We start from the raw sequence: 19,849 nt of genomic DNA, 5'->3' as shown, positions 1-19,849 counted from the left end.
GATCTAGAAGGCACTGTCCAGTGTTTCTGGAAATCCGGCAGCCATAGTGCTTTTGCACTCCCTTAGGGAGCCTGTTGCATGCCCAATCCCTTTGGAGCAGAACCACATTTGAGAAAGGACTTTCAGTTGGACTTGTGAGGCAACAGTTCACTCAACGCTTTCTGTCTTTGCCCATAAATGTGCTAGGCGTTTTCCCCAAAACCATATGGAGAAAAACTCTGAAAATCTTTGCAGAAGTCCTTAGAAATTTGGCCTACTAGGATCCATTGCTGAACTAGATGGGCAATCATCTCATGAAAGAAGTGCCATCTTCTCCCATCTGGGATACCCACAATGCCCAGACAGGGCTTCCAAAGCCGTTTGGAATTGGCAACTCCTCTAACAACAAAGACACAAACCATATTGCACAAGTGCCAAGCCATCACCTCTCTGACTCCTCTTCTGTGCTTTGCACACAGAATCTTCCGCATACTCTGACACGAACGTGCCAAATCCCTCCTGTGCCCTCCAGGACTCTCACTCGGAACGTGCCACCAGTGCCAAATGGACGCGTCCTCAAGGATGCAAAAAGGCAGAGTTGCTGGAAGAACAACACGTAACACATGACGCGCAACACTACGTGATGCAAGAGTAGCATGCAGCACCGAGAGGAGATCCCTAACACTCCACAGCTAAGCATGAGGAACTTACCTCCAGCTACACAGGGAGCCCTCCAACATAAGGTTCTGGGCACAGGCCTTCCATCAGCTGCTTTCAGTCCACATCACTCCGCACTTGTCTAACCCACGTTGGCTCAGCTTCTGGATGAGCGTGGCATGGGAAACAGTCTCAAATTAGACAAGCATACAAATGTGGAACGGGGAATATTGGAAGAGATCGTAACCATTATCCCTTCTGTGGGCCGACTGCCTCCCATCAGGGCCCCATCCAACCTGGCCTTGAATGCCCCAGGGACGAAGAATGCACAAGTTGACTGGGCAGCCTGTGCCAGGGTCTCACCAGCACCTGAGTCAAGAATTTTTCTTCCTTACATCTTAACCAAATTTCTCCTCTTTGCATTAAAATGTTCTAACGCTATCAAATCGTGTAAAAAGTTGGTTCTCCCCCTGCCTGTAAGCTCCCTTCAAGTACTGGAAGGCCAACTCTATTCTAGGCTGAACGAGCCCAACTCTCGTAGCCTTTCTGCACAGCAGATGCACTCCACGCCTTTGATCTTCTTGGTGGACCTCCACTGGACCCACTCAGCACAGCTCCCTCAGCATTCCTGGGTGAAACTCAGCAGGCCTCACACACCTTGGCACATCCAATTGAACAGACCCACTTCCTACTTTGCCCCATCTTCTCCAGAAATGTCATGAAGTGGCTCATGGCTGCATCACCCATTAACACAAACACCAAAAAAGACCCCAAAATCTTAACTCCACAAGTTGACCTCCTCTGTCTAAATATACTAAAACCACTACGGACGGCCCAAAGCTGAAACGGCAAAAAACAGCCTGTCTCCTTTCTCCAAAACAGTTTTCAAAGCAAAAGGGGAACCAACATCTTGACACAACACACCCAATGCAGAAGACAACGACTAAGCTCATGGAAAGCAGATTAATTCTAGGGCACGCAGGGAGTGCAGTGCAGTGCAACTAGCAGCGTCTCAAGCCAAACGCACCTGGGAATCACAGAACAGCCCTCGAAGGATGCCAAGAATGGGGCCTGCACCTCACCAAGTGGTCACAAACACGACTGCATGAGTAGCACAGGATGGCATCACTAAGGACACCACATCACTCCTCCAAAGCTGAGGACAAGCCTTCCAACATCTTCCGTGAGATGCGCCTTCCTCATCACTCCAGTCACACTCAGAAGTGCTGACAGGGTCAAAGGATCAAATCCACAACACCAGGAAATGGAGTGGAAGTGTTGTGGGGAGACAAGAGCACACCACCTCATGACTTCACAGGGTTTGGCATGCGTTCTGCATAATACTAGCATGCGCAGAGGCTCTCTCCAAGCCCTCGGGCACTCACACCGCAGCATAAAAGCCGGCCCTGAGCCTCGCTCCCTCACACACTTCTCCTGACACCTTCTCCTCTGCACTCCTCTAGGTAAGCATGTGAGCTGCTGCCCTCCTTTGCCCACCCCACCTGGCTTGGCTATCCACAACCCCCTGGACCCAAGACTCTGCAGCTCTTCTGCCTCCCCAGGAACCATGCTCCCCACCACCCCAAGCCCCAACCCCAACCAACTTGCTCCCTGTGCCACACCCAGCACAGCTTCTTGTGTCCTCAACAACCTCCATTTGCACAATACCCTCTCTTCCAGGGACCCTCCACTCCACAGCCATGTCCTGCTACGACCTCTGCCGCCCCTGTGGACCCACCCCGCTGGCTAACAGCTGCAACGAGCCCTGTGTCAGGCAGTGCCAGGACTCCCAAGTCGTCATCCAGCCCTCCACCGTCGTGGTCACCCTGCCGGGACCCATCCTCAGCTCCTTCCCCCAGAACACCGCCGTCGGATCCTCCTCATCAGCTGCCGTGGGCAGCGCCCTCGACGCCCAGGGAGTGGCCATCTCCTCCGGCGGCTTCGGCTACGGAGGCCTGGGCTGCTACAATGGCTGGAGAGCCCGCTACCCCTGCTAAGGCCTGCGCCCACACCCCGACACCAACCACCTGCACCCTGCAAGGAGCCTCACGCACTCAGGAGGCACCACTGTGTCACTGATGGTACAGCAGCTCATTTGCCATGACTCCTCTTTTCATGGCACAAAACAAGCAAGCAGGGAACAGCGTCAGACATCATGCTGTCTGAGAACATGAGTGCAGAAACTTCCTTCTGTCTTTGCTTCTTAAATTGTCCTCTTTCCACCTGGTGATCACCAAGTGGATCCTTCCTTTTAGTGTGTTTTGCTCAATAAAGATCTCATGCATGCCGGCATCACATCCCTTCTCTTCATTCCTTTGCTTAATGCTCTTCCCACATCACTCACTGCAACAATATGTCTCTGGAAATGAACGTGTTGGGTACAAAACGGCCCCTGCACCTCCTCTCGTTTCCATGTCTCTTACAAGAGCATCGGTGGCTTGCAGACGGCATTCTTCTCATCACATATTATCTACACCTGTACAAAGAATGGTAAATGGTACTACTGCTCTGCTTGAGTCCAGGCAGGAATAGAAGGCTGTCCACAGTCAGCTCCAGTCCCGTCACCCAGGCTTTTAATGATGATACTGAACACCATTGGCCTCACTTCCCGCTCTTGCCCAAAACAACTATGAACTCACCACATCAGGACTCTGTTGTACTCACCTCAGAACACCAGATCCCTGCGTTCAGCCACTTTATAGACCACCTCAGCATCCATTTACCTGCACAGATCACTGAGAGGATGCCTATGAGCACACCATGGGAGGAAACATGAAAGCCTTTTATAAAGGCAAAGTCACCAAATGCCACCGCAACCCCTATGTGCAAAGCCAGTCACTTCAATGTAGAAAAACGCAGAGTGGTTTGCCCTTTCGTGCTCCCTGTTTCCAACACTTCTTAGCCAGTCTGACTTAATCCCGTGACAGTTACCCACACTGAGCACTCCCCATCATGTTCTTCTTCCTCTTGCATATAGCAACACATTCCGGGATTTCCTCTTCACTTCCCCAGCAGCACAGGCCACTGTAACAGATATCTGTTTTGCCACTCTTCCTTCTTCCATCTCCTTCAAGATAGCAGAGGTGTGAGCTATGTCCGGAACATCAGAAGCCCCTCCCAGGCACTGGGACCTTTCTAAAAAAAATGATGTCACCCTTGCAAGGACATCTCATGCCTCCCTCAGCATCCATGGGTAGAACCAGGCGGACCTCACAGCCTTGGCTACGTCCACCCTACTTCACTTCATCTTCTTCAGCAACACACACTAATCTCCACAGCAGCAAGCCACACAGCACTCACCTCAGCTGAATGGGGGCATTAGAAATGGTTTAGTGGCTCGTGGTAGCAATGGTGCTGGGAGGACAGTTGGACTAGATGGTCTTGTAGGTCCTTTTCAATCTTGGGATTCTATGATTCTATGCTTCTATGCCCTGCAACCTTCAGCCATGGCCTTGACCACATGGCCTGGAGCGGCTCACGGCTGCATCCCTGTGTAGCATGTATGCTTCCAATTTCCCCATGGAATCTCCAAATCCTCATGGAAACCATCAAAGGCCATGCCTTTGAGAAATGGCCTCAGCCAACTGACATTCCACTCACCAATGATCCCTTAGTGTCTGCTTCAGCCTCCCGCACCAACACCCTTCCATTCACCTCGGGGCTTGCTACCTCTCAACCAGGCCTGAGAGGACAGTGTCCTGCCCTCACAAACAGCCCTCCTCTGCCTAAAGAAGCTACAATCCCCACAGAGAGCCCTAAGCTGAAACTACACAAAACACGCAGGAAACCACTTCCCAAATAAAACCTTGATAGCAAAAAGGGAACCAAAGTGTCAGTGAAGCAGACCCAATGGGAAAGAGAAGGGCAAAGCACGTGGGAAAAGAAATGGGACGAAAGCGAGCAGGGAGTAAATGCAACACAGGCAATAGAGTCTCCTGCCAGACACATTGGAAGCCCAGAGCAGCCTGCCTAGGATGCTGCAGAATGGGATCCTCACCACACAACGCAGACACAAACCACCCAACATCAATGATACGCCGTGACCTTACTCCTGAGACCACAACTCTTCGACGCCTTAGATGCATCTTCCAACCACCATCATGAGACACACCTCCCAAATAAATACAACACAATATTCATTTTCTCTTAAAAATTGCCGACAAGGTCAAAGGATCAAATCCACAACAAAAGGTAATGAAAAGGGAGAGCTGTGGAAGGCAAACACACCCCACCTCATGACTGGCCAGGCTGTGGCACGCAAGAGCTGCTCACTGCACAATGCCGCCATGCGCAGAGGCTCTCTCCAAGCCCTCGGGCACTCACACAGCAGCATAAAAGCCAGCCCTGAGCCTCGCTCCCTCACACACTTCTCCTGACACCTTCTCCTCTGCACTCCTCTAGGTAAGCATGTGAGCTGCTGCCCTCCTTTGCCCACCCCACCTGGCTTGGCTATCCAAACCTCTTGGCCCCAAGACTCTGCAGCTCTTCTGCCTCCCCAGAAACCATGCTCTCCACCACCCCAAGCCCCAACCCCAACCAACTTGCTCCCTGGGCCACACCCAGCACGGCTTCTTGGGTCCTCAACAACCTCCATTTGCACAACACCCTCTCTTCCAGGGACCCTCCACCCCACAGCCATGTCCTGCTACGACCTCTGCCGCCCCTGCAGCGGGGGACCCACCCCGCTGGCTAACAGCTGCAACGAGCCCTGTGTCAGGCAGTGCCAGGACTCCCAAGTCGTCATCCAGCCTCCTGCCGTGCTGGTCACCCTGCCGGGACCCATCCTCAGCTCCTTCCCCCAGAACACCGCCGTCGGATCCTCCTCATCAGCTGCCGTGGGCAGCGCCCTCGACGCCCAGGGAGTGGCCATCTCCTCCGGCGGCTTCGGCTTCGGAGGCCTGGGCTGCTACAATGGCGGGAGAGCCCGCTACCCCTGCTAAGGGCCTGCGCCCACACCCTGACACCAACCACCTGCACCCTGCAATGCGCCTCACGCACTCAGGAGGCACCACTGTGTCACTGACTGCACGTGGGATAGATCAGCAGCTCTTCAACCATGGCTCTGCATTCATTACAACAAAGAAGCAAGCAGGGAAGGGGACCAGACCACACTGCTTGCAAACTGCGCCTCTGACAAATTCTATATCTTGAACGTTCTTCTCTAGGTCCTTTTCTTTCTCTGCAAGAATGCTGATGGTCATGCTACATGCACTTACGGCCACGGCTTCTTCTCTTGCTGCTCCTTTCCTTTCATGTATTTTCCTCAATAAAGTTCTCTTGCATGCCAGCCTCTGAATTCGCTTCATCCTTTCTTCAGCACTTCACACTTCTCCCACTCCAAAGACACGGCTCAAGGGTCCATTAGGATGGCACCAAAGGGGTCCCATCACCTCCCCTGCCAACAGTGGTACCAACAAGAACTGTTGGGGCATCAACTGGGCTTCCAGCACATCAAACAACATCTATGCTTGACCACACAAAGTCTTGGGCACACCAAGGCCCTTCTGCCCATGCCTTCTGAAACTACCTTTCCATGGCAGCACACCCCAGCAGGATACTCCCACGCTGACAAAAAAAAAGCAGTCACAGAATCCTTTACACGTTAGAGAATTGTTAGTGACAACACACTACTACTGCCCTGCTCAAGTACACTCAGCTCCAGCGGTCAGACAGGGAACACAGCCAGACTTTCAGCACCTCAAAGGACAGGGACTACACAAATTACTCTGCGGGGTAACCTGTTCCACCACTTGCCCCCCTCACCCTGGAAAAAGCTCCCTTTCTCTTCCAAGGAAGGTTCCAATTCAGTGCTGTCCACCTTCCTTTCTTCTGGCAGCAGACAGTAATGCAAAAGGGCTGGCTCTCTTTACATCCTTCCCTAACATCTGCGATTTATACGCAAGGAGAAGATCTACTGAGAACATCCCTGTGTCCCAGCTCAAAACTGCCTGTTCTCTCAGCTTCTCCACATCGTAAGGAGGCTCCAGGCCCATCAGCACTGGGGAAGCCCTGCACTGGAACTGCTCCACCATATCCATGTCTGTCTTCCTCCTGGGAAACTTAAGCATGAACCACCAGCACTGGACAGAAAGAAAAGTACATCCTCCAGTGTGCTAGCGATGCTCTTCCCAAAGGCCTTCTGGAGAATGGGGAACTCTTTTGTCACAGGGCTGCAGTGCTGCCTCAACATCCCCTTGCTCGCCAGCAGTAAAACCTGGTCCTTCTCAGCAAAGCTGGCTGCCACCCTCTCATTTTTCTTGCTCCATGTTACTGCTTCCCATCTGCAGCACTTCACTTTGCCCCTTCCGCTACCTCATGGCGTCCCTGAGGTAATACATATAACCCAGCCCCTCCACATCTTTCACAAAGGTGGACTATACACCGGGGGCATCAGCTGCTCCTTCCCATCTTCTAGCATTTGCAAACTCACTGGGATCACTACCATCACCCAGCTTTTTAATGCAGGTGCTGAACAGTGCTGGCCTTACTACCGAGTCTGGACACAATCACAACACTTCACCGCACTGCTGCATTCAGCCACTTTCAAGCCCACCCCAGCGTCCACTTGGACAGTTTCTTTGGGATCGTGTCATGGGAAGAAGCCTCCTGAACGCAAGACAATCAACTGCCATGTCTCCCCATCATCCACCGGGCAGATCACTTCACTACAGAAGAAACTGAGGTGGCTTTGGAAATCCACTGCTTCCTGCGAGGATTTCCTTCACCTCCTCCCCAGAGACTAACATCAGGTCAACCAGCCTGAAGTTTCTCACCGCTTCCTTCTTCGTTTCTTGAAGGCAGGAATAGGAAGACTCTCGAATATTCTTCACAAAGCACTTCCATCATGAACTTTCACAGGGTCAACAGAAAAGAGCCTTACGAAGACAGCAGACGCATCCCTCAGCATTTGTGGGAGAAACTCATTAGGTCCTAGAGGATTCCTCACACCCAGTTGCACTTCCTACTCATCTTATCCATGAACAAAGACCTGTGGGACAGCCTGCATCAAGTCACCTTGGCTGAGCAGAGGCATGACTCGCCTTCGATCCACCCTATGGTAATCAGACATCACTGCAAGGACCTACCTGTTGCAGCCCCAGGAAGCATGCAGGCCTTCGGCACCATTCTGACACATCCAAATGTTTTTCCGAGCACCAACCATTGGGCACAAAAGTGGCAGTGCTCCTTGACACTCAACTCAATTAAAAACAATTAAACACTATGGCGCAACACATTTCCCAGTTCTTCCGCCACTCTTCAGTCTCAGTGCCTTTCCCACATCCCACCAGGCATGTCCAAGGATGGCACTCTGTCAGACCAAAACCCATGCTTTCATCTTGATGACCGCAGGTAAGGGTGGCATGCAGAGAAGACACTGGGACCTTTCTGGGGGCATGGCAGAATTCCCAACACCAGCAGTCTTGTCAGCTGTGACACAGCCCCGCAGGGACAGCATTCTGCTCTGGCAAACAGCCCTCCTCTGCCTGCAGGAACTGCCCGCCCCAGGCACACAGCAGGCGGCCTCCTTTCTCCAGGCACACCTCTGCAGACACCAGGGGCAGCAGCAACCCATGCTGAACTCCCAGGGAAAGAGAGGAGTGCAGACTGCTTAGTGAGGTGGGACAAAGGCAGGTGTCATGGTTTTACGTTTTTTGGTTTTCAGTATTCCACAGCAGAACATCATGTACTGGAATTCAAGTGTTAATGCTCCAATTCCAGGTACCTATCCCTATACATTACGGAAGTCATGGGACCTGACCCTTCCGGGTGGGGAGGTCTCTTACTGCCTGGCAGTGGGTGCTGGAGGAGGGTGCTTTCCCAGCCGTTCCAAGCTTTTCAGCTTCGACTCGGTCTCAGGAACTCTCTCTCTCCTATCATATTTATTAGTCTCAATTTCAATTCGATTGTATTATATTGTGTTATCTTGCATTCCGATATCATAGTTAGTAAAATAAGTTTTCCTCCATAGATTGTTGCGCTGTTTTTTTTCCTCCCTTCCTTCCCTCCCATTCTGTGGGCCAAGGGGGTGGGGGAGCAGGGGCCTACAGCCCCCTGTCACAGACATAGATCCCTGTCACGGGCATAGATTGATCTAGTTAACTCCGTGACAGCAAGGAAGGAGGGAATGTGATTCCAGAGGACCAAGTGCAACAGGCAAAGCTTTGAAGCCTGAAGCAGCCTTCCAAGGACGCCACAAGATGGGCTACCCACTTTGCAACACAGCCACAAATGACCACACACAAGTGCCACGCGGGGACCTCATTCCTGATAAACACAACTCACGCTTTCAGCATGCTTTGACTCAAACACCATTCCCACTTAAACACTGACATCAGGGTTAAAGGAACACAACCACAAGACAGGGAAAAGAAAAGGAAGCGTTGCGGAAAGACAAAACCACATTACCACATCACCGGTCAAGTTTTGGCATGCAACAGCAGCTCGCTGCACAATGACGAGGCTTTGGCAAGCGACAAAAGCTTGCTGCACAGTGCTGCCATGCGCAGAGGCTCTCTCCAAGCCCTCAGGCACTCATACAGCAGCATAAAAGCCGGCCCTGAGCCTCGCTCCTTCACACACTTCTCCTGACACCTTCTCCTCTGCACTCCTCTAGGTAAGCATGTGAGCTGCTGCACTCCTTTGCCCACCCCACCTGGCTTGGCTATCCACAACCCCTTGGACCCAAGACTCTGCAGCCCTTCTGCCTCCCCAGGAACCATGCTCCCCACAACCCCAAGCCCCATCCCCAACCAACTTGCTCGCTGGGCCACACCCAGCACAGCTTCTTGTGTCCTCAACAACCTCCATTTGCACAACACCCTCTCTTCCAGGGATCATCCACCCCACAGCCATGTCCTGCTCCGACCTCTGCCGCCCCTGTGGACCCACCCCGCTGGCTAACAGCTGCAACGAGCCCTGTGTCAGGCAGTGCCAGGACTCCCAAGTCGTCATCCAGCCCTCCACCGTCGTGGTCACCCTGCCGGGACCCATCCTCAGCTCCTTCCCCCAGAACACCGCCGTCGGATCCTCCTCATCAGCTGCCGTGGGCAGCGCCCTCAACGCCCAGGGAGTGGCCATCTCCTCCGGCGGCTTCGGCTACGGAGGCCTGGGCTGCTACAATGGCTGGAGAGCCCGCTACCCCTGCTAAGGGCCTGCGCCCACACCCCGACACCAACCACCTGCACCCTGCAACACGCTTCAAGCACTCAGGAGGCACCACTGGGTCACTGATGGTACAACAGCTCATTTGCCATGACTCCTCTTTGCATGGCACAAAGCAAACAAGCAGGGAACAGCGTCAGACCATGCTGTCTGGGAATATCAGTGCAGTAAATTTCTTCTTTCTTTGCACCTTATATTGCGACCTTTCCACTTGGCCATCACCAAGTGAATCCTTCTTTTTAGTGTGTTTTCCTCAATAAAGATCTCATGCATGCCAGCCTCCGATTCCTCTCATCCTTTCTTCGCCCAATACTCTTAACACCTCACCCACTACAAAGATATGGCTCTGGAAACCATCATGCCAGGTCAAAAACAGCCCCAAGACCTTCTCTTACAACCATGTCACCATCAAGAGCACTGGTGGCTAGCAGAAGGCCTTCAGCACATCACGTGGCATCTACACTAGCCCAAAGACAGACAAATAGTACTCTTCCTCACCAGCAAGCACCAGGCTTTTTTAGAACCGCTTGCAAAATGCGCACCATGGCTTATACTCCGCCAGTTTTCAGAAACCTCTCCTCATTACCACTACTTTGCAAAATCAGCAAAACCACCACATCAGACCCTCCCTATTCTAGGGTGAAACCCAACAGCACCAGTGCATTTCAGCACAGCCTTCCTGTTATCCTCAAAAACAAGCACTCTTCACCTCTGTGACAATCTGGAAAACACTCCATCTCATGACCAGAGACAGTATAAACCATTAATTTACCCTTCAGTATGCAAATATCACCATAATCACCTCACGTCTGCAGCGCAGGACAGTCATGGTGCATTCCGTTTTCCCTGGAAATAGGCAAATGCTCTTTGGGAACAACAAACGCTGGGCAGGAAAATAACCTCAACCCTTGACACTCAATCTGAACACCGTGTTTCACCAGCCTGCCTTTTCTGACAGACCCACTCACCCTCGGCCTCTTGTCACCCTCACAGCTCATCCCACATCTCACCAACCAGCCCAGCAAACCCCCATCTAGCAGTGTGCCATCCCCACCTCCGCACTGTGAATGTGCGTGATTTCCCCCTAGAAAAGGGCATTCCAATGCACTGCACAATGCCACCGTTTGGGGAGCATAGCAGGAGTCCTGACATCACACAGCTTGCTAGCAATGAACCAGGCGTGAGAGGACAGAGTCCTGCCCCCACAGACAGCCCTCCCCTGCCTACTTGGAAATCTCCAGGGTGCGACCCAAGCAGGAATGACACAAAACAGGCAGCCTCCTTTCTTCCAGCTACCGCCTTCCAACATCAAGGGGCATCCAGCCAGCCATGCAGCACACCCAGTGGGGAAGACAAGAGCTAAAGGCTGGCTAACCAGCTGCAACGAGCTCAGGGAGGGAACAAATGCAGTGCAATCCGAGAATACCCTAGGATGTTGGAAGGGACCCATAAGGATCACTGACTCCAACTCATGCCTCCACAACGCACTCTTTGAAAATAGATCTAGAAGGCACTGTCCAGTGTTTCTGGAAATCCGGCAGCCATAGTGCTTTTGCACTCCCTTAGGGAGCCTGTTGCATGCCCAATCCCTTTGGAGCAGAACCACATTTGAGAAAGGACTTTCAGTTGGACTTGTGAGGCAACAGTTCACTCAACGCTTTCTGTCTTTGCCCATAAATGTGCTAGGCGTTTTCCCCAAAACCATATGGAGAAAAACTCTGAAAATCTTTGCAGAAGTCCTTAGAAATTTGGCCTACTAGGATCCATTGCTGAACTAGATGGGCAATCATCTCATGAAAGAAGTGCCATCTTCTCCCATCTGGGATACCCAGAATGCCCAGACAGGGCTTCCAAAGCCGTTTAGAATTGGCAACTCCTCTAACAACAAAGACACAAACCATATTGCACAAGTGCCAAGCCATCACCTCTCTGACTCCTCTTCTGTGCTTTGCACACAGAATCTTCCGCATACTCTGACACGAACGTGCCAAATCCCTCCTGTGCCCTCCAGGACTCTCACTTGGAACGTGCCACCAGTGCCAAATGGACGCGTCCTCAAGGATGCAAAAAGGCAGAGTTGCTGGAAGAACAACACGTAACACATGACGCGCAACACTACGTGATGCAAGTGTAGCATGCAGCACCGAGAGGAGATCCCTAACACTCCACAGCTAAGCATGAGGAACTTACCTCCAGCTACACAGGGAGCCCTCCAACATAAGGCTCTGGGCACAGGCCTTCCATCAGCTGCTTTCAGTCCACATCACTCCGCACTTGTCTAACCCACGTTGGCTCAGCTTCTGGATGAGCGTGGCATGGGAAACAGTCTCAAATTAGACAAGCATACAAATGTGGAACGAGGAATATTGGAAGAGATCGTAACCATTATCCCTTCTGTGGGCCGACTGCCTCCCATCAGGGCCCCATCCAACCTGGCCTTGAATGCCCCAGGGACGAAGAATGCACAAGTTGACTGGGCAGCCTGTGCCAGGGTCTCACCAGCACCTGAGTCAAGAATTTTTCTTCCTTACATCTTAACCAAATTTCTCCTCTTTGCATTAAAATGTTCTAACGCTATCAAATCGTGTAAAAAGTTGGTTCTCCCCCTGCCTGTAAGCTCCCTTCAAGTACTGGAAGGCCAACTCTATTCTAGGCTGAACGAGCCCAACTCTCGTAGCCTTTCTGCACAGCAGATGCACTCCATGCCTTTGATCTTCTTGGTGGACCTCCACTGGACCCACTCAGCACAGCTCCCTCAGCATTCCTGGGTGAAACTCAGCAGGCCTCACACACCTTGGCACATCCAATTGAACAGACCCACTTCCTACTTTGCCCCATCTTCTCCAGAAATGTCATGAAGTGGCTCATGGCTGCATCACCCATTAACACAAACACCAAAAAAGACCCCAAAATCTTAACTCCACAAGTTGACCTCCTCTGTCTAAATATACTAAAACCACTACGGACGGCCCAATGCTGAAACGGCAAAAAACAGCCTGTCTCCTTTCTCCAAAACAGTTTTCAAAGCAAAAGGGGAACCAACATCTTGACACAACACACCCAATGCAGAAGACAACGACTAAGCTCATGGAAAGCAGATTAATTCTAGGGCACGCAGGGAGTGCAGTGCAGTGCAACTAGCAGCGTCTCAAGCCAAACGCACCTGGGAATCACAGAACAGCCCTCGAAGGATGCCAAGAATGGGGCCTGCACCTCACCAAGTGGTCACAAACACGACTGCATGAGTAGCACAGGATGGCATCACTAAGGACACCACATCACTCCTCCAAAGCTGAGGACAAGCCTTCCAACATCTTCCGTGAGATGCGCCTTCCTCATCACTCCAGTCACACTCAGAAGTGCTGACAGGGTCAAAGGATCAAATCCACAACACCAGGAAATGGAGTGGAAGTGTTGTGGGGAGACAAGAGCACACCACCTCATGACTTCACAGGGTTTGGCATGCGTTCTGCATAATACTAGCATGCGCAGAGGCTCTCTCCAAGCCCTCGGGCACTCACACCGCAGCATAAAAGCCGGCCCTGAGCCTCGCTCCCTCACACACTTCTCCTGACACCTTCTCCTCTGCACTCCTCTAGGTAAGCATGTGAGCTGCTGCCCTCCTTTGCCCACCCCACCTGGCTTGGCTATCCACAACCCCCTGGACCCAAGACTCTGCAGCTCTTCTGCCTCCCCAGGAACCATGCTCCCCACCACCCCAAGCCCCAACCCCAACCAACTTGCTCCCTGTGCCACACCCAGCACAGCTTCTTGTGTCCTCAACAACCTCCATTTGCACAATACCCTCTCTTCCAGGGACCCTCCACTCCACAGCCATGTCCTGCTACGACCTCTGCCGCCCCTGTGGACCCACCCCGCTGGCTAACAGCTGCAACGAGCCCTGTGTCAGGCAGTGCCAGGACTCCCAAGTCGTCATCCAGCCCTCCACCGTCGTGGTCACCCTGCCGGGACCCATCCTCAGCTCCTTCCCCCAGAACACCGCCGTCGGATCCTCCTCATCAGCTGCCGTGGGCAGCGCCCTCGACGCCCAGGGAGTGGCCATCTCCTCCGGCGGCTTCGGCTTCGGAGGCCTGGGCTGCTACAATGGCTGGAGAGCCCGCTACCCCTGCTAAGGCCTGCGCCCACACCCCGACACCAACCACCTGCACCCTGCAAGGAGCCTCACGCACTCAGGAGGCACCACTGTGTCACTGATGGTACAGCAGCTCATTTGCCATGACTCCTCTTTTCATGGCACAAAACAAGCAAGCAGGGAACAGCGTCAGACATCATGCTGTCTGAGAACATGAGTGCAGAAACTTCCTTCTGTCTTTGCTTCTTAAATTGTCCTCTTTCCACCTGGTGATCACCAAGTGGATCCTTCCTTTTAGTGTGTTTTGCTCAATAAAGATCTCATGCATGCCGGCATCACATCCCTTCTCTTCATTCCTTTGCTTAATGCTCTTCCCACATCACTCACTGCAACAATATGTCTCTGGAAATGAACGTGTTGGGTACAAAACGGCCCCTGCACCTCCTCTCGTTTCCATGTCTCTTACAAGAGCATCGGTGGCTTGCAGACGGCATTCTTCTCATCACATATTATCTACACCTGTACAAAGAATGGTAAATGGTACTACTGCTCTGCTTGAGTCCAGGCAGGAATAGAAGGCTGTCCACAGTCAGCTCCAGTCCCGTCACCCAGGCTTTTAATGATGATACTGAACACCATTGGCCTCACTTCCCGCTCTTGCCCAAAACAACTATGAACTCACCACATCAGGACTCTGTTGTACTCACCTCAGAACACCAGATCCCTGCGTTCAGCCACTTTATAGACCACCTCAGCATCCATTTACCTGCACAGATCACTGAGAGGATGCCTATGAGCACACCATGGGAGGAAACATGAAAGCCTTTTATAAAGGCAAAGTCACCAAATGCCACCGCAACCCCTATGTGCAAAGCCAGTCACTTCAATGTAGAAAAACGCAGAGTGGTTTGCCCTTTCGTGCTCCCTGTTTCCAACACTTCTTAGCCAGTCTGACTTAATCCCGTGACAGTTACCCACACTGAGCACTCCCCATCATGTTCTTCTTCCTCTTGCATATAGCAACACATTCCGGGATTTCCTCTTCACTTCCCCAGCAGCACAGGCCACTGTAACAGATATCTGTTTTGCCACTCTTCCTTCTTCCATCTCCTTCAAGATAGCAGAGGTGTGAGCTATGTCCGGAACATCAGAAGCCCCTCCCAGGCACTGGGACCTTTCTAAAAAAAATGATGTCACCCTTGCAAGGACATCTCATGCCTCCCTCAGCATCCATGGGTAGAACCAGGCGGACCTCACAGCCTTGGCTACGTCCACCCTACTTCACTTCATCTTCTTCAGCAACACACACTAATCTCCACAGCAGCAAGCCACACAGCACTCACCTCAGCTGAATGGGGGCATTAGAAATGGTTTAGTGGCTCGTGGTAGCAATGGTGCTGGGAGGACAGTTGGACTAGATGGTCTTGTAGGTCCTTTTCAATCTTGGGATTCTATGATTCTATGCTTCTATGCCCTGCAACCTTCAGCCATGGCCTTGACCACATGGCCTGGAGCGGCTCACGGCTGCATCCCTGTGTAGCATGTATGCTTCCAATTTCCCCATGGAATCTCCAAATCCTCATGGAAACCATCAAAGGCCATGCCTTTGAGAAATGGCCTCAGCCAACTGACATTCCACTCACCAATGATCCCTTAGTGTCTGCTTCAGCCTCCCGCACCAACACCCTTCCATTCACCTCGGGGCTTGCTACCTCTCAACCAGGCCTGAGAGGACAGTGTCCTGCCCTCACAAACAGCCCTCCTCTGCCTAAAGAAGCTACAATCCCCACAGAGAGCCCTAAGCTGAAACTACACAAAACACGCAGGAAACCACTTCCCAAATAAAACCTTGATAGCAAAAAGGGAACCAAAGTGTCAGTGAAGCAGACCCAATGGGAAAGAGAAGGGCAAAGCACGTGGGAAAAGAAATGGGACGAAAGCGAGCAGGGAGTAAATGCAACACAGGCAATAGAGTCTCCTGCCAGACACATTGGAAGCCCAGAGCAGCCTGCCTAGGATGCTGCAGAATGGGATCCTCACCACACAACGCAGACACAAACCACCCAACATCAATGATACGCCGTGACCTTACTCCTGAGACCACAACTCTTCGACGCCTTAGATGCATCTTCCAACCACCATCATGAGACACACCTCCCAAATAAATACAACACAATATTCATTTTCTCTTAAAAATTGCCGACAAGGTCAAAGGATCAAATCCACAACAAAAGGTAATGAAAAGGGAGAGCTGTGGAAGGCAAACACACCCCACCTCATGACTGGCCAGGCTGTGGCACGCAAGAGCTGCTCACTGCACAATGCCGCCATGCGCAGAGGCTCTCTCCAAGCCCTCGGGCACTCACACAGCAGCATAAAAGCCAGCCCTGAGCCTCGCTCCCTCACACACTTCTCCTGACACCTTCTCCTCTGCACTCCTCTAGGTAAGCATGTGAGCTGCTGCCCTCCTTTGCCCACCCCACCTGGCTTGGCTATCCAAACCTCTTGGCCCCAAGACTCTGCAGCTCTTCTGCCTCCCCAGAAACCATGCTCTCCACCACCCCAAGCCCCAACCCCAACCAACTTGCTCCCTGGGCCACACCCAGCACGGCTTCTTGGGTCCTCAACAACCTCCATTTGCACAACACCCTCTCTTCCAGGGACCCTCCACCCCACAGCCATGTCCTGCTACGACCTCTGCCGCCCCTGCAGCGGGGGACCCACCCCGCTGGCTAACAGCTGCAACGAGCCCTGTGTCAGGCAGTGCCAGGACTCCCAAGTCGTCATCCAGCCTCCTGCCGTGCTGGTCACCCTGCCGGGACCCATCCTCAGCTCCTTCCCCCAGAACACCGCCGTCGGATCCTCCTCATCAGCTGCCGTGGGCAGCGCCCTCGACGCCCAGGGAGTGGCCATCTCCTCCGGCGGCTTCGGCTTCGGAGGCCTGGGCTGCTACAATGGCGGGAGAGCCCGCTACCCCTGCTAAGGGCCTGCGCCCACACCCTGACACCAACCACCTGCACCCTGCAATGCGCCTCACGCACTCAGGAGGCACCACTGTGTCACTGACTGCACGTGGGATAGATCAGCAGCTCTTCAACCATGGCTCTGCATTCATTACAACAAAGAAGCAAGCAGGGAAGGGGACCAGACCACACTGCTTGCAAACTGCGCCTCTGACAAATTCTATATCTTGAACGTTCTTCTCTAGGTCCTTTTCTTTCTCTGCAAGAATGCTGATGGTCATGCTACATGCACTTACGGCCACGGCTTCTTCTCTTGCTGCTCCTTTCCTTTCATGTATTTTCCTCAATAAAGTTCTCTTGCATGCCAGCCTCTGAATTCGCTTCATCCTTTCTTCAGCACTTCACACTTCTCCCACTCCAAAGACACGGCTCAAGGGTCCATTAGGATGGCACCAAAGGGGTCCCATCACCTCCCCTGCCAACAGTGGTACCAACAAGAACTGTTGGGGCATCAACTGGGCTTCCAGCACATCAAACAACATCTATGCTTGACCACACAAAGTCTTGGGCACACCAAGGCCCTTCTGCCCATGCCTTCTGAAACTACCTTTCCATGGCAGCACACCCCAGCAGGATACTCCCACGCTGACAAAAAAAAAGCAGTCACAGAATCCTTTACACGTTAGAGAATTGTTAGTGACAACACACTACTACTGCCCTGCTCAAGTACACTCAGCTCCAGCGGTCAGACAGGGAACACAGCCAGACTTTCAGCACCTCAAAGGACAGGGACTACACAAATTACTCTGCGGGGTAACCTGTTCCACCACTTGCCCCCCTCACCCTGGAAAAAGCTCCCTTTCTCTTCCAAGGAAGGTTCCAATTCAGTGCTGTCCACCTTCCTTTCTTCTGGCAGCAGACAGTAATGCAAAAGGGCTGGCTCTCTTTACATCCTTCCCTAACATCTGCGATTTATACGCAAGGAGAAGATCTACTGAGAACATCCCTGTGTCCCAGCTCAAAACTGCCTGTTCTCTCAGCTTCTCCACATCGTAAGGAGGCTCCAGGCCCATCAGCACTGGGGAAGCCCTGCACTGGAACTGCTCCACCATATCCATGTCTGTCTTCCTCCTGGGAAACTTAAGCATGAACCACCAGCACTGGACAGAAAGAAAAGTACATCCTCCAGTGTGCTAGCGATGCTCTTCCCAAAGGCCTTCTGGAGAATGGGGAACTCTTTTGTCACAGGGCTGCAGTGCTGCCTCAACATCCCCTTGCTCGCCAGCAGTAAAACCTGGTCCTTCTCAGCAAAGCTGGCTGCCACCCTCTCATTTTTCTTGCTCCATGTTACTGCTTCCCATCTGCAGCACTTCACTTTGCCCCTTCCGCTACCTCATGGCGTCCCTGAGGTAATACATATAACCCAGCCCCTCCACATCTTTCACAAAGGTGGACTATACACCGGGGGCATCAGCTGCTCCTTCCCATCTTCTAGCATTTGCAAACTCACTGGGATCACTACCATCACCCAGCTTTTTAATGCAGGTGCTGAACAGTGCTGGCCTTACTACCGAGTCTGGACACAATCACAACACTTCACCGCACTGCTGCATTCAGCCACTTTCAAGCCCACCCCAGCGTCCACTTGGACAGTTTCTTTGGGATCGTGTCATGGGAAGAAGCCTCCTGAACGCAAGACAATCAACTGCCATGTCTCCCCATCATCCACCGGGCAGATCACTTCACTACAGAAGAAACTGAGGTGGCTTTGGAAATCCACTGCTTCCTGCGAGGATTTCCTTCACCTCCTCCCCAGAGACTAACATCAGGTCAACCAGCCTGAAGTTTCTCACCGCTTCCTTCTTCGTTTCTTGAAGGCAGGAATAGGAAGACTCTCGAATATTCTTCACAAAGCACTTCCATCATGAACTTTCACAGGGTCAACAGAAAAGAGCCTTACGAAGACAGCAGACGCATCCCTCAGCATTTGTGGGAGAAACTCATTAGGTCCTAGAGGATTCCTCACACCCAGTTGCACTTCCTACTCATCTTATCCATGAACAAAGACCTGTGGGACAGCCTGCATCAAGTCACCTTGGCTGAGCAGAGGCATGACTCGCCTTCGATCCACCCTATGGTAATCAGACATCACTGCAAGGACCTACCTGTTGCAGCCCCAGGAAGCATGCAGGCCTTCGGCACCATTCTGACACATCCAAATGTTTTTCCGAGCACCAACCATTGGGCACAAAAGTGGCAGTGCTCCTTGACACTCAACTCAATTAAAAACAATTAAACACTATGGCGCAACACATTTCCCAGTTCTTCCGCCACTCTTCAGTCTCAGTGCCTTTCCCACATCCCACCAGGCATGTCCAAGGATGGCACTCTGTCAGACCAAAACCCATGCTTTCATCTTGATGACCGCAGGTAAGGGTGGCATGCAGAGAAGACACTGGGACCTTTCTGGGGGCATGGCAGAATTCCCAACACCAGCAGTCTTGTCAGCTGTGACACAGCCCCGCAGGGACAGCATTCTGCTCTGGCAAACAGCCCTCCTCTGCCTGCAGGAACTGCCCGCCCCAGGCACACAGCAGGCGGCCTCCTTTCTCCAGGCACACCTCTGCAGACACCAGGGGCAGCAGCAACCCATGCTGAACTCCCAGGGAAAGAGAGGAGTGCAGACTGCTTAGTGAGGTGGGACAAAGGCAGGTGTCATGGTTTTACGTTTTTTGGTTTTCAGTATTCCACAGCAGAACATCATGTACTGGAATTCAAGTGTTAATGCTCCAATTCCAGGTACCTATCCCTATACATTACGGAAGTCATGGGACCTGACCCTTCCGGGTGGGGAGGTCTCTTACTGCCTGGCAGTGGGTGCTGGAGGAGGGTGCTTTCCCAGCCGTTCCAAGCTTTTCAGCTTCGACTCGGTCTCAGGAACTCTCTCTCTCCTATCATATTTATTAGTCTCAATTTCAATTCGATTGTATTATAT

At 52.3% G+C, this 19,849-nt stretch overlaps 3 protein-coding genes across 5 annotated transcripts; all 3 read left to right on the top strand.

The window, feature by feature from the left end:
• The first annotated feature begins 1,174 nt into the window (after positions 1-1,174).
• On the top strand, positions 1,175-5,062 carry LOC149918758 (feather keratin 1-like). Its single transcript, XM_090138118.1, has one exon. It carries the CDS (start codon positions 2,337-2,339, stop codon positions 2,631-2,633), a length of 297 nt encoding a protein of 98 aa, XP_089994244.1. The 5' UTR covers positions 1,175-2,336; the 3' UTR covers positions 2,634-5,062.
• Positions 5,058-19,235, top strand: LOC149918757 (feather keratin 1-like). 3 transcript variants are annotated; one of them, XM_090138120.1, is made up of 2 exons: positions 5,058-5,541; positions 16,798-19,235. In XM_090138120.1, the coding sequence occupies exons 1-2, from the start codon at positions 5,274-5,276 to the stop codon at positions 16,872-16,874; spliced, it is 345 nt and encodes a 114-aa protein (XP_089994246.1). In that variant the 5' UTR covers positions 5,058-5,273; the 3' UTR covers positions 16,875-19,235. The 3 variants fall into 3 exon arrangements, with proteins under 3 accessions (XP_089994246.1, XP_089994247.1, XP_089994245.1); XM_090138121.1 differs by lacking the exon at positions 16,798-19,235 and adding an exon at positions 9,708-10,087; XM_090138119.1 differs by lacking the exons at positions 5,058-5,541; positions 16,798-19,235 and adding an exon at positions 9,308-10,087.
• Positions 11,129-13,931, top strand: LOC116241880 (feather keratin 1-like). The gene has a single exon (XM_031612384.2). It carries the CDS (start codon positions 13,635-13,637, stop codon positions 13,929-13,931), a length of 297 nt encoding a protein of 98 aa, XP_031468244.2. The 5' UTR covers positions 11,129-13,634.
• Positions 19,236-19,849: the final 614 nt, after the last annotated feature.

This window comes from Phasianus colchicus, chromosome 3 (assembly GCF_987193195.1).
Source record: "Phasianus colchicus chromosome 3, bPhaCol1.hap1.1, whole genome shotgun sequence".
NCBI lineage: Eukaryota > Metazoa > Chordata > Aves > Galliformes > Phasianidae > Phasianus > Phasianus colchicus.
The sequence above is the reverse complement of the archived record's forward strand: the minus strand, read 5'-3'. Positions and strand labels throughout refer to the sequence as shown.